Below are 14,877 nucleotides of genomic sequence, written 5' to 3' on the forward strand. Positions count from 1 at the left end.
ACGTACAGAAACACATTCGTTTTGTGTTATAACCATTCAATTTTCAGATACAGGGAGATACTAAAGCGTGCATGTAACGATTAGATTTTCAATGTTCACACCTTACGGAGTAGGTCAAATCGGTTCGACACTGGTTCGAGTCCTAGAGATCCGGACTGGTTGAGCGCGGGGTCGATTCTCGGCTTCGAAAAGAAAATGAAACCGTAGTGAAAATGAACCCAAGCGCCGATTGCAACCGCACTGGTAAAGTGCAGAAGGGGTTCCACGCCAACTGTTGCGTTATTGGGGTTAATATTTATAAATTTATGTTGCACAAGGGAAAAGGACGGGGGCGCATTGTTTTGTCATGTTGCGTCGACAGAGGAGTTTTATTTTAACACGTTGCGTACCAAGCGTTTTAGCACAATTTTTAGTACATTTTTTCAAATTACAATTAGTTTATAATATTTGTTAAACCGATTGTTTTCGAAGGCCAAGCAAAAACTTAGCTTCCCAAAAATTTATATAAAATATTAAAATAATTTTTATGTTGCATTTTCATTTATTTATGGGTCAAAAACTTGTTTGTACTAAAACTGCTGTCACCCATATTTGGGTGACGCGGTACGCAACGTGTTAAATTAAATGCAACGATTTTTTAAAAAGCTGGTATCGCTGACTGTCATGCTCTTTTAGTACACTTTTAGTACAATAATGTTTGTAAAACATTGGTTATAATATTTATCAACACTTTGACTGCCAAGAGTTTTTAGAACAACTTTTAGTACAATCATTTTTGATAAATATTTTTTATGAAATAAATGATAAGAATTGTTTTTGAATAAGTAACTAAAAATAAATGTGGCCCAAACTGTCTGTTTCAGTAGAGAAACATTTCAAACTCGTTGTGAGACAGCCTTTTGACTAATGATGTACTCTATTGTCCATTTCTACGCAAGCAATTCGTAACGATTTACTAATGTTTTTCCATTTGCTTCAAATCTCTTGCAAAAAGTATGCGCACTGTCTTCTTTGTGGAAACTATCGTTCACGGGACGCGTGACATCGCCTTCAGTACGATGAAAACGAAAAAAGGGTAATGGGAATGAAAAATTGAAGACATTTTCCAACCGACGGAGCATTACCGAACAATCATCGAGTCTGGTGCGTAACGTTTGTTGAGATGACTCTTCTTAACACGTTGACGGCCATGTCACCCAAAAGTGGGTGACAGCAAAATTCAGTTCTAAAAAGTTTTTGACCCATAAATAAATGAAAATGGAACATAAAAATGATAGTAATATGTTTTATTAATTCTTTGACAAGGTAAGTTTGTACTAAAAATGTGTGGTAAAACCGCTTGGTAGTCAACGTGACAAGGTAGTAGGTTGAAAAGACAATCTATAGCATGAAGCTTGGTGAAAAGTTTATTAAAAATTTCCCAAGAGATGATGTTTACAAGAAATTTACCGATTGTTTGAAACAATGTAATACTTTGAGGTTCTTGCAAAGGAATTAAAAAAGAAATGGAATACTTCATTGTATTGTCTATAAAAACGGATGACGAGACGATCAGCAATAGTTGTCGATATAGACAGAAAGGAAAGAAACCGTCGCCTCTTTGGGGGGCAGATGTTTCGATTTCTCCGGTCACGTTTTTCTGGAGCACCGACGAAACGTTGTTAAATGAAAGCTTGCGTACGGAATGAGTGTCTGGCTACAACAACAATAAAAAACCAACCACAAACAGAAGCAGCAAACGGCAGCAACCGTAAAGCAAAAAGGCACTATGCAAACGCAACATAGGCGCAGCAACACACCGGGCGGGAGAGGCCTGTCTGGCTCGGTACATCTTGTCTGGCGTTGCGTTAATCTTTGCCCACGAGTTTCGGTTTTTAAGAGCCCCCCAATTTTAAGGCCGGCAGCTGAAGAAGCAAGAGCGACATGGATTAAGACGCCGGGCGGGAAAGGGATGGAACGAGCGTGGAGCTGGTCTCCGGTCGCATAGGAGTTCGTTGGGGCCAGCACCGAGAGTGAGAGTGTGCGTGCGCGAACGCAAAAGGAGGTCGCCGCCGGAATATTGTGGTAACCACCCTTTCGAACCCGCTGTTTGGGGTGAAGCAATTGGGCAGAGACAGCTGCAACCAAGCGACGACAGGCGGCGGTCAGTCAAGAGGCTCGCCCTGAAGCGTCGGTTCCACGGCAGCTGCTACGATGCGTCCGCTCTCTTTTGCGGGCGCATCGAAAATGTGCATCCTTTAGCGCGGGCGAAGGAAGGCAAGAAGAAGCGTACCATAACCTCACGGTACAGAAGATGGTTATTTTCACAAACCCAAGCGACGACCCTCGGTTTCGTTTCTTGGAAAGTATTTTCTTCTTTTCACCTTCGCCGACCGGCCGAGGATAGGTGGACAAGACGACCGATGACCGGTGACTGGGTGATGCTGATGATCGGTTTCTTATCGAGTCGCGAAGGAGGTCTCGCGAAAACGAGGTCATCCCACCACCAGCGTCGTGTGTTGAAGCGTCAAGCGGCCCGCACCGAGGCTGGGTTGTTGTGAAAGTTCACGTCTAGCGTTCATGGCAGGCTTTTCCATGACGGACGAGGCAACGCACCGTTGGACTTTCGGAAATCGACGTGGTTGCGCGTACAAAATCTCTAGATTTTAGCAGTACCGAACTGCTCCGCTAGTGGTGGAGGTGGCAGCTTTTTGGGACAGTCTTCTCTTGGACAGTTATACCAGAGAAACTTAGTACATCTGAGTCTGCCAAGATGTCAGATGCTTTCGCGAGTAGAGGAACTCAGTATAACTCAAATCTATCTTAGTCTGAAAAAGGTTTATTTAATGTGATAAAAACACGCATAACTCCATTAGAGTTTCTGAAAATATACACTAGATACCATAAGTACTTGAAAGTACTTAAGTTCTGAAAAGAATTAGAGTCTACTTTCCATAAACACGTTATAGTTATTGACAGGTTTCACTGCAATTGAAAATCCGTAGAAGTAAAAATTGCATGCTTGAGGAAAAGATTAGATGGACCTGAAAGGAGTGACTACTCGGTTCGTGTGATGACAAACAAAAACATGAAGGAAGAGTTTACTAAACGACACACTTTGATAAAGCGATGAAGATGGTAATGATTAGCAAGATCCCTGCTTTCTTTGTTCGACAGCTAATTGAGGGCGCAGTGCACATTCGTGCATAGAGTTGCAGATAATTTGCAATCTCTCTCTCCCACCACCACTGCGAGCGGTTGATAATAATTGTGTTGTAGGTCGCGCACAGGTCGTCGATTTATTGCAACCATATGGTTGGCACCTCGTGTGGCAAATTGTTGCACGATTGTGCAACCTTCGCCGTAGACGTTAAAAGTGCACGCCCGCTTGGAAAGGACGATCTTGATCACCTAAAGTCGGCTTAGTAACCTTGACGGTTGGCTGGCTTGGAGAGATGATTTAGTCGGGGTGATGAGTTCATGCTAAGTGGACTACAGTGTCATGCACATGTCATCGCCGCCAAAACGGAGGCGGAAGATTTACGATTAACAAGCAGGCCATGGGAGCAAAATGGGAACCGCAGAAAAATATCAATTTAAAACAATCTTAATGTATCCTCCTACGTAGACGGTTTCACCTTGAAACCCGAAGAAGGAAGTCACTCACCCCAAGCCCGAAAAATCCGCTCGAGAGCCGATGACATCCGCGTGATGACACATAACCACTCGGGCGTATTTTCAAAAGGCTAGAACTTAACAAAGTGTCCAACTGTTTACCAGTTAAACAGACCGATACGGAAATGTGTTATCAGTAGAAAATTTGCGAAAAAAATAAACAGCCCGTGTACGCCGCCATACGCTGTTGAACATGCCACGGGGAAGCCGAACGGCGGAATTACCCAACAGTATCTGGTATCTGGCAACTGGTGAACTCCGGACGGAAGCGCTTCTACTAGGCACAGCAACCGACAAACGCGCTGTTTACTTTGGGGCTGGCGCGGGTTGTTGTGCCGCCTCGGTGCTCGCGTACACGTGATTGTTTATGTAAGAGCCGAGAACTGCTCATCCGACGTTCCGAACCTGGTCCGGGAGTTAGGGAGTTAGATACCGACACCAAACGGTTTTTATTTTCCTGAGGATGAACATGATAACAGCAACACGCAATTGACAGAAAATTGATACTCATGTGTCTTACATTCCCGGCCAACTCCTACAAGGAAGTACAACCCAAAGCTTATGGACGCAGACCACACCGTAATAGAATTGACGCCATTTAGAAATCGCCTCAAAACCCACTGACCTTCGGACGGACGCTTGACAACGGATGACATTCTACCGCTATATAAGCGACTCGCTTCCGCCCATCGACAATCTGCTCCATCGTTCTGGCCTGCCACCCCACCGACGCCACCTTCGGCCGACCGGTCTCACGGGAAGCTACTAACGTAATCTGTCAATAAGTTTCAAGGTCGATTCTAACGTAAGCAAAACCGCAAAGCGTCATCGTCTTCTAAGCGACGGGTTCGCGCGGCACAACCGACAGTGTTCTGTGGTTTTCGAGTGGTTCGGTTTTTTTCTTATTTTGCCAATGTGGTCGTGAAACCATCCGCAATCGAAGGCACATGCTCCGCCACTCAGTTCAACGCCAAATGTTGTCGCCTTAACCATGCAAACGTTGAAGGAAGTTCATTTCAAAGGTCAAATATGGTGAGGAAACCTTAGCGGTTTCTTCCTATTCGTTCTCGAAAAAGAAGTATGACGCTCGGTTTGACATTCTTTATGATCTTCGATCGATCGGTAAGAATGTCTGATGTGGGAGTTGTTTTTTCGGTTTTATTTTTTTGAAGCAATCGGTTTCAAATATCAAAAAGTTCTCAACTTTAACTTTTCTACACGCACACAACAATCGATTATTTCCAACACTTTAAGTGTTTTATATTACACATTACCACAACATCGTGGCGTATCAAAATTAACTCAATTAAGCCAATCAACACTCGAATGATCCGAATAACGTTAAAGATCCAAGCATTCGACTTTGACAGATCTATACAAAAAAAGTGCTAAATTGACGTGAATCAAATTGTGAACGGCTCGATACGACCAGTTTTTTCTCTTCCAAAGCAAATGTAACAGTGGAAGGCGTAAAAAACAAATCACAAATCGAACACCCTGATGAAGTCGAGTAAAAAATTAAAATCAACAAACGTGTGTATAAATTACGATCGAATCATGTTACAAATGGTATCAATGGCACTTTTGTTCTACGATTTTGCATAGCAATTCTCTTAGGAATCGGATCGACAAAAAAAGTCTTAATCATTTCATTCACACGTGCTTCGAGTCGAAGGGCGCCAAAAGGCTGGGGAAGAAGTAAACTAAAATAAATGTCATAATGATGGAGCATTCGGCTGAACGAGGAAAGAACCTCCAACTACAAATTGAGGAAGCCACGGCGTTGTAGGAGGGCAGGTAATTTAAATGAATCAGACCGACCACTTCGGCCCGTTTGTTTGGTGCAAAGTGAGAGGGTATGCTTTTTGCTTTGCTGGTCGGTAATTAATTATGCTGCCCCCTCACAAATGACGCCAACGGCGGCTGGTGGAAAGCAAAGGGCATCGGGCGGTGAATTAGTACAAAGAAAAACAAAAAAAACACTAACACGCAGCTCGGCGGAGGCGAAACAACGGGTGAAAGAATGAAACCAACGAGTGCCTAGGAAAACCCAGCAAACAACAGGAGAGCAAGGAAAAGAGGTCGCAGCGGAAAAAAGAACTATTAATATTGCCCCGACGCCTCGGAGTGTTCGGTGAGCGAGGGAAAGGGAGGTGCGAGTGGGATTGAAAACCGAGTTCGCGGACCACAAACCGGCCGCTCCGACGGCTCCGAAACCAGATCGAAAGCCTTCCCCCGCCCGCCACCGCCGCCGCCGTCGGATTGACCCCGTCATGCCGGCTAAAGTGTGTCACCGGCGCAGATGGCGCTCCACCGGCGGGGTAGGGGAGGAAGTGGAAGTGGCAGCAGTTGTAACGAGGAAATAAGTCCATGGTCAATTGGGCCCAGCCCCGGGGGCCCCATCACTTTCCCCTGGCTGGCCAGCCTCGAAGGCAACGCGCCACTGGTTCGAGAGTTTGCTCGACCATCACCACCATCACCATCACCATCATCATCATCATCGCCAACCGTGAGCATCATCCCCTCGAGGCCATCGATACCAACGCCACAACGGCAGGTGATGTGGTCAATGTATGTTTAAACGCTTTGCCAATGATTTGACGTCATCTTTTGGCGACAGGTCCAATACCGCGGGAGGCAGCGAAAGCGTGCTGCTGTGAATACATTATCGATAAGGTTTTCATACAATTCTTTTTGCCTCCGATAGAAGAAATAAAAACATCTTTTAGGTTCTGGTTACCAACAACTGAACTGAACTGAAAACAGATAATTGTAAAACACAAAAATGAAAAAAGAGGCATTTGAATTTTAATAATATCAATCGGATCAAATGGTAATTACATATATCAATCACTCAACTCGACATTGATTGATAACTTAAAGGTATAACTACGGGGGTTTGTCAAACCTGCGAAAAATAATTGTGCTGCCCACCGTGCGGACAAATGCACTTCTTAATGGCGATTTAAACGATTTCAACTTTCACTTATCGTTAATTGTTAACGTTTGTAAAATTAATTGTAACCTCAAACCACCATCTATAAACGCCACTTACCAAGGCAATGAGAAAAGTTTCATGAGCGTAAATTTTATGACACTTAAGATTAGGTAAATAATTATCCATACGGTACAGTTCTCTACTTTTTTAACGGTTTTTTTAAAGTTCTGGTTGAATTTGCTTATATTCAAATGTGCTAAAAATAAAGAAATTATTCTAGAGAATGCTCATGTCTTCCTCCACACAGTTCCGGGTTTGAATCAAAGAAGAATCGTTAAGAAACTGTTAGTTCTGTGCAGCCCAGAGAGATCCGGATTATTGCTTAGTATTATGAAGAATTGTAAATGTATTTTCAAATGTGAAATCTCCCCGACATAAAATAAATGCACGCTCCACAGAAGTCGCTAAAACATATTCATTATCTGAACCCTTATCTGGTTCCGCAATCTCATTGACGTTTTGTTGGGGTTAGGGTAAATATTCATGAATACAAATTCACTCTCCTCTCCCCCTACTCCGGGGTTGCATTGCAGTTGTTTCAGGTTAATGAATAATGGAATTCGATCTTCCTCATCGTTTTTCCTCCGGCAAGAGATTCCTCCCGGCGGCAATTCACCCTGTGTAATGAAACTTTGCAAATAGCTGGATCGGATAATTCACCAGTCTCAGATTTTTGCATCCTCAAATGGAGCCCGGCGAGCCAGTTTGTACCGGGTGCAGTTTCACTTTTACTGTTTGCTTTCACAATCGGACAGAATGGAAAGCAATGCCGCGGGCGGACAACAGGACGGAGCGGGGTATGCACAAAATGCCATTCGGTCAAAGTGCATTCCAGAACACCACACCAGCGAGTTGGCGGTCGTTTCGAGGACGAATTCATAAATATGCATCTTCATTTGCCATTCGTCGAATTAACAAATGCTTGTTTGCGGGGGTATTTTTCTTCTTAGATTAAAAATTCCTCCCCTTTAGCGTCCCCCCTCCTCCCAGACACAAGACACTGACAGCACCGTCTGGGAGTTTGAGGGGTCGTTCCGGTTTTGTTTCGCCCGAGATGCTCAAGGCTGCCGGTGCAATGTGTTCCATTGGCTTCGGTTGCATACTTGATTGTCTGCCTGACTAATGGTCGGATTAGGAATTCACCAGGGAAAACATCTGAGACTTGAAGGAGATATATGGGCTGGTGATCGTATCAATTTCCAGCAGTGGAGTTTCATAGGATCATGTCAACGACATACCATTTGTTTTTGTTGTGTTACGCAAAATAGAAGAAAAAAAAATAGGTCCCACTATCGGAACGATAACACCACAAACCAACGTCATATGGTCAACCACTAGCGTGACAGCTCATGGAACTCTTGCGGTGGAGGCGATAAGAATGGTCCAAAAATACTATGGAGACGTAATTTCAAGCAAAACAAACAGAGAGATGCAGCGGAGGTGGTGATAGGTCGCGGTCAAAGGCAAGGAAAAAGAGGCTATCTGACATGGTGTGGGAAAGTTCTGATCATATTTAAATCGGTCGTATTTTGATAAGGATAAAAATGAGTTCAAAACAATCTGGTTCGACTGCATCTGACGCTTTCTTATTACGTTTCATAATAGTTCTTCCCTGACCCCTTTTTTTTTAATCAAGCAATGTAGACATCGCGAGGACTGATAAACTCTACTTTTAAATGGATAAATAAAACAGAAACGAAAACTTACCTAGCCAGAGCCATCCTAACATGAGAAAGTCCACCGAGTGGCAATGCTAAGGTATCCACGGTGAATGATTTTGTTGGTACGCCGTGCCAAAAGAAAAAAAATCGGAGGGAAATGGATACCCCTCCCCCTACTGCACAACCTTCGTCACCACCACACGGCCACTTGAACGGTCACTTTCGTGAGGCTGCTTTCGAACCGGAGCTGATTGATTTACCCTTCGCGGGGTGATCTCGATCGAACAACCTTTTTTTTTTGGACACCGACCCCGGGGATGGGACGGGGGTGAGGGGGTGAACGGAAGCAAACTTTCCGGCCAAACACGGAAGCGAACCACTTTCGCGCGATGTCGCCGTGAACCCCCTGGACGCACTTTAAATCGCAATTTTTAATCCACCTTTCGCTTCACAAACGCAACGGCGACAACGACGAAGACCGAGCAACGGTGTTTGTGCCACAACATCGGAAAAGTGTCGATGGAGGTGAAAATAATTTTCCACGTTTAATTTACTTTCCGACAGTTATCTCCGCACGTCGATCACACGCTGCAAACACCACCGCGGCCAATTTTCACTATCGCAATTGTTGATATTTTGATTAGGCTTGTGTTTTGTTATTTTGCTTCACACCCACAACAACAAACAATGCGGATGCATGCTGCAGCAAAGGGCGGGGAATGCAATTTTCTCGTTTCTATTTTCACCAACTTTCCTTTTGCTCTCCCTCTCTCTCTCTGTTAAGCGCTCAACGCTCGGGGTTTCTTTCTCTTTTTCACTTCTTTTCCGTGATTTCACTAAGCTTGTTTCTCTCCTTGTGAGCTGTTTGGCTTCTCAGCTAGCTTTCTCTCCCTTCTCTTCTTCTTTTTCTTTAAGCCACACGTGCGTGGCAATAGACACACACACAACCACTCTCTCTTACACAAAGTGACAGCACACTTGCAACACTCTCTTCTCTACGAAGGGCTGGCCTTTGCCTTTCGCTTCTCAGCAGCTGCCTTTTTATTTGAGAGTTGCTTCACTTTCACATAACTCTTTGCCTCTGTTTTGCTTTCCTCGCGTAACCTTTTTCGGGTTTCGGTGTGGTTCACGGTTTTCTTTTCCGTTTGGGCAATTTTCCCACCTTCCCAGATGACTTTCACACGTCTTTCGGCAGCGCTCTCTACTTCTCCCGGTTCGATATCACCGGTGAGAGCTTTCCTCGTGGCTCGTAAATTGAATCCAGATCAAACGGGAATGCAAGGGGTCGAAGAGCGGGGGATGTGAGTTAGTTTTTCACAACACCAACACCCATTTCCTTCAAGGACTTCCGTTTGCCAGCTTTTGCTAGTTGGTTCTAATTTGAAACTACGTTGGGTAGCACTTTTTTCGATGGATGAACAAAATTCACAGCAGCTATTGATCGGCTTCAAGTCAGGTGAAGTCTCGTTCAGCCAAAATGATGGTGAACGGCTCGAATTTTTTGTTGTACAACCACCTTCCCTCCTACTTCGCAGACGGACACCCTTCTGCACTAGTCTTCATTGGAGACTTCACTTTCCCTTCCGAAAGCAATTCCAAACGCTATTGTTGATTTTGATGGGAAAGGAACTAACAACACGCTACAAATACTCGCTTCACAACAAACACATGACTATTGCTTCACACGCTCAGTGGAAGCGAGAGGTCACAACTCCTGACCGCCTCGCAAACCCCTTCCCTACACACAATACATACAAAATCGAATGCGCATGTACTTCACAGCTGACGCACGATGGGCATCTCAACCGCGCAGTATAAACACAGCGAAGACACTTGTTCGCTAAGTGCACACGGAGGAGGACGACTACGACGGAAAACCACACGTAACGACGCACACACGCACGCACATACGATGTCAAAGGACGATGCCACACTCTTCCGAAGCGACTGATCTAGATTTTGTGGAATGGAATGAGAACATATTGAAAGATTGCAGATAAAAATGGTGAGAGACGGTGAGGCTTCACCCTCTCGCTCTCGTACACCTAAATTCGTGAAAGGTAAGTAAATTGAAGATCGTTCACTGCGATGGCGGATCTCTACGCGATGTGCAATGTTAATTACGAGCACACGTTGGGGGAACACACTAATGTTGGCCTCGATTGTGCAACAACCACACGATGGAGATCAAATGGCCAAACCTTAATTTGAGGCCGCTCACAGCTTCACTCAGTGTGGGTGTCCTGACTCCTTTGCATCAAAAAGCGCTCGTTTCGAAATTCTCACACCGACCTGATAATCCGTTATCAGTTACCAGTTGCGTTACAATTTGTTAAGGGTGTGTGGACGTGGTGTTAACTTTCTGTCAGATATGGTCGCCATTGCACAATCTCCATACCTGTGCTCGCAAAGCAATCTGGAGCCGCAAATAGTACACGTTGTTTTTTGGCTGCAACAGTACAAGGGGATCCGAGATGGCGTTCACAATCGATCGTTCACGCGCACTTGACACGATTGCACGCTCGCGCAACTACACACACACACACACACACCCGCGCGCCGCGTGGCTCAAGTAAAAAGAATCTAGTGTACACTCTAGCCAGCGAATGGCACGGGGCCGTAAAGGGCACGCCAGTATACTTCACTATAGTAATCGACCAGCCACCGTCGACGTCGCTGCCGTCGAGTAGAGCGAGTCAAGGTTAGTATATAATACACGGTGGTGTGCACAAGGCACGTTCGGGCTTCGGTTTCGGCGCCCGGCAATGGACGACAATACGACCGACCCCGTTTCCCTGCGCTACGCTCGGAGGGCACACGTGTGTACGTACGAACCTTGGACGGTTCCAAGGGAGAGTGGTAAGCCTTGAGGCCGCACCGTACCAGCTGGAAATGGATGGAAACAGTGTGCCTACACACTACACGCGGGTAGGGTTTGCTTTCTTCCAGTCACAGACAGACACACGTACACGTACAACAACAATAATAACACGAAGGGAACACACAAATGCACCAATGGAAATCGATTTCGAAACACCACGAATGTCATCGACGGATGCAAAGGGAGGGAAAATGCACTTTGGCACCGAATCGACGAAACGGCGAAGGAAATCGGAACAGAATTACGATGGCACCCCAAAAAAAAAAACCTTGAAGTATGCCAAACCTCCTTCGATCGGTTGAGGGACGAACGGGATGAAGTCGGTGGTGGACGGGAAAAACGGCAAGACACTGTACCAACGATCCTTGACAGTGAAGGATACCCCCTGGGGGAGGGATGGAAAAACGGGATCCACGGGGAAAATGCCACACGAACCACGCGGCGCTCAAATGCTATTGTTATGGAAGGAAATAGCGACACGAAAAACGTGAATCTAGCGCGCGCGGTCACAATGGTTGCGAGCACACACCTCTTTACCGTACATGCAGCGAATGGCGACTGACGGCCACCTTGTCCGATGACACGCGCGCACAAGCGCCCCAACACACACAAAATCCGTCTCACTCGCTCACTCGCTCGCCCGCTCGCTCTCACGCAATCTCGCTCACATCTCATCCGCTCCGAAGTGAACGCTCACGGGGCCCCCCGCCATGTGTTCACAAGCCTCAGAAGGATGCTGCCATGGCAACACCGTCCCGCTTGTCAGCTGCCTTTTCGTCGACGCTTTCCCCGTTTTCTCTCGACGCAGCGGCCAGAGAAGAGTTGCTCCCGATTCGAATGATCCATCGATCGATCGGTGGGCTAAGAATATCATTGTTTTTTTCTCCCGCCCCCTTTTTGCTCCAAACCACCCCCCATGACGAATTCAGTGAGAGAGAAAGGTGAGTGAAAATTCCACCTCATGCATAGGCGATTTAAAGCGCGTGATGGTGAAACGGGCTGCAGCCACTAAGCGGCGTTTAATTCAGCATCATTCCGCACCCCACCATCGTCGAATATGATTTTACGTTTCGCCACAATCTCGCTCTCTCGCGCACGAGGAAAGTCGATCGACAAGATCGCACGGTGCGCAATTATTCTTTCACTGCCTGCCGAGAGGGCCGCCAGTGAAATGAGCCGAAAAGGGGCACGCAGTGTATCCATTTCCATTACGGATTGACTCCTTCCTTCTGGCTTCACTTCTTCACCGCTGGACCGGAGCTGGAGAGCCGTCGTGGAAAGTTGTGATCAATTTTCACTCTTTGCGCTCGTTCGAACCATTCAATTTCCCGGATCCTTTCCACCGCTCAAGGTTATCAGCAAACTAGATCATTTCGTGAAAGCGCTGCAGCATCTCGTTTCGCTCATTTCACTCTCACCTACGCGGTGAGAAATGTTTCGATTGATATTAGAGGTGAACCAATTTGGGTCGATTGAAAAAGTTCAGCCGTGGTGTTCACAAAAATCACATAATTAACATAAACAAAGCATAATCAACGTTTATTATGAAAGGAGGATAGGTGTTAAGTGTTTGTTGAATTTACATTTCCAAACGATTTGTTTTATAAATTGTATTATAAGTTGATCTCCAAGTCCAAAACGCAAGATAAGTCCTACACCAATTTCAATTTATGGTAAGAAATATGCATTTTTTGGAGGTTGTTGAGTGGAGCAGATGGCTCGCCGAAGTGCATAAGAAAGTTGAGTGCATTAATGCGGACCACACTTATGTACGCGACTTTTCGTTTTCGAAACAAAAAACAAATAAACGCAGCACAACCAAAACAGAACTCCAGGTGTCACTATCTCCATATTTTCATTTTCTCCACACGCGCCCAAATCACTTGAACGTTCGCAAGAAGAAGAAAAAAGACGTCAAATAAAAGTAAAAAAGCAAAGATAGAGCTACACCGACGACACACCGCAAGCTTTACCAGCAGGCGGGTATGTGTAAGTGTCCGTGGAGAGAAATCTTGGCGTGGAAAAGAAATCTCGTACGAAAGAAAATGGGCGCACACGATAAATGAGGTCTTCTCGCGGCTGAAATGAGGGTGGCGGCTTAAAAAGAAAGAGTTTACCAAAGAAGGGTCACCTCAAACCAGCCCGCGTCCTCTTATGTGTGGCGATGGTGATGGTGGAGGTGACGACCGTATAGATTAATGCCCGCGAATGTGATGCGGATGGGACGACGGGCGAGAAAGAACTCGACACACATTTTCCCTTTCCCAATTTTCCTCCGACCGGGAGGGAAAGGGAGCTTCCGCTGCGAACGGGTGTGTGTGTGTGACAGAAGGCGCGGAAATGGGCACACATTGTCAAACGGGTTCAAACTGGCGCTGGAGCGACTTTCCATGGTGGCGATGTTCAACGCCCAGTTAATTGCCTTCCGTGGGAATTAAATGATTGATTTTTTAATTGGTAAAAATGGATGAAGAAATATTAAATCAATATTGTGCATTAATAGTATGCACAAATAGGGCTTTTGGTACACATGCATGAAGGAATAAATTCCCATTAGCACGTAATCTTTTCCAACAAAAGAGATTATTTTTCTGGATAGGTTCGTATTAACACTGGAAAAGATATCCTTCAGTGCTTCTCATTTTGAAATCGGAAAAAATAATAGATTTCTTAAGCTTTCAGTATTCTTTCACTTACGATTTCTGTGTTTAAATTAATATAGTACAATAATTCTAACAACGAGTACATTATTGTAATTTTAAAAAAATTATAAGGATCATAATAAGGGTCATGGCTTAAGAAGCACTGCAAACATAAATTTTGCAACACATCTTCGCACTTCTTCCACGACACAGGACATATCTTTCGGTGTGTTTAAACCGTGGTAAGCGTGTGAAAGTGCCTTTTTCCGATACACATATTTACCCTACATGAGGAGCAAGTGGAACCAGGAGGAAAAAGTTGATCATGTACATCGTGCACACGCAGCAGAAATAATCTCTTTTCAGATGCAAACCACGTCGACCGATGAAGCATCATCTCGTGCAAAATAATGTTTCCTTCCTTCGTATCCACCGTATAACACCAGTGTTCGTATCCCTTTTTATTCTTTCCCGTACGTAAGAAAACTCCACTGGAAGGGAAAGCACTGGCAAGAGTGTAGGGAGGAGGAGGGTGAGCATAAATTTATGTGCTTCGAATCGCCTCCTCGGCAGTCGAGGCAGTGTCGTATTAAATTAAGAACCAGCACCATATAACCCCGTCTGAGCCCGGTGGCGTGTCTTTGCACTTGCAAAGGATCATGCTGTTTGTAGGTACATATTTTATACGTCGTTGGAAGCGGCACGACAACGTGACGATGTTTCGCTTTCGTCGCTTCCTTTCTTCCGTTTTCCGGAGGAAAGTGGGAGTATGATAGTTTTGAATGTTTCATTTGCTTGTTGGAAGCGATGAATTTATTGCTCACCGCCCTTAGAACCTTTAGACGATATTTGAAAAGTTAAATGGATATCGTGAATAGAAAATTGCTACAAATATAAAGACAAACGTTTGCCTAAAAAATAATATTTGCATCTAACAGATTGCATTCGCAACGATGAATGAATAGTAGAAGCTTGTTTCAAGCTTTACTATTCGAGGTTTTCCCATCATGCAAACGCGTGCAAACGCAAGTAACGGTATCT

The 14,877-nt window shown here is 45.1% G+C and overlaps 1 protein-coding gene across 1 annotated transcript in view; it reads right to left on the reverse strand.

The window, feature by feature from the left end:
• LOC131259656 (protein roadkill) overlaps positions 1–8,482 on the reverse strand; it is a 68,186-nt gene extending 59,704 nt beyond the window's left edge. Inside the window, exon 1 of the mRNA XM_058261200.1 lies at positions 8,360–8,482. Coding sequence (XP_058117183.1) covers positions 8,360–8,373 — 14 coding nt within the window. The 5' untranslated portion in view covers positions 8,374–8,482. The remainder of the gene's footprint in view (positions 1–8,359) is intronic.
• Between the last annotated feature and the right edge of the window lie 6,395 nt (positions 8,483–14,877).

This window comes from Anopheles coustani, chromosome 3 (assembly GCF_943734705.1).
Source record: "Anopheles coustani chromosome 3, idAnoCousDA_361_x.2, whole genome shotgun sequence".
Lineage (NCBI taxonomy): Eukaryota > Metazoa > Arthropoda > Insecta > Diptera > Culicidae > Anopheles > Anopheles coustani.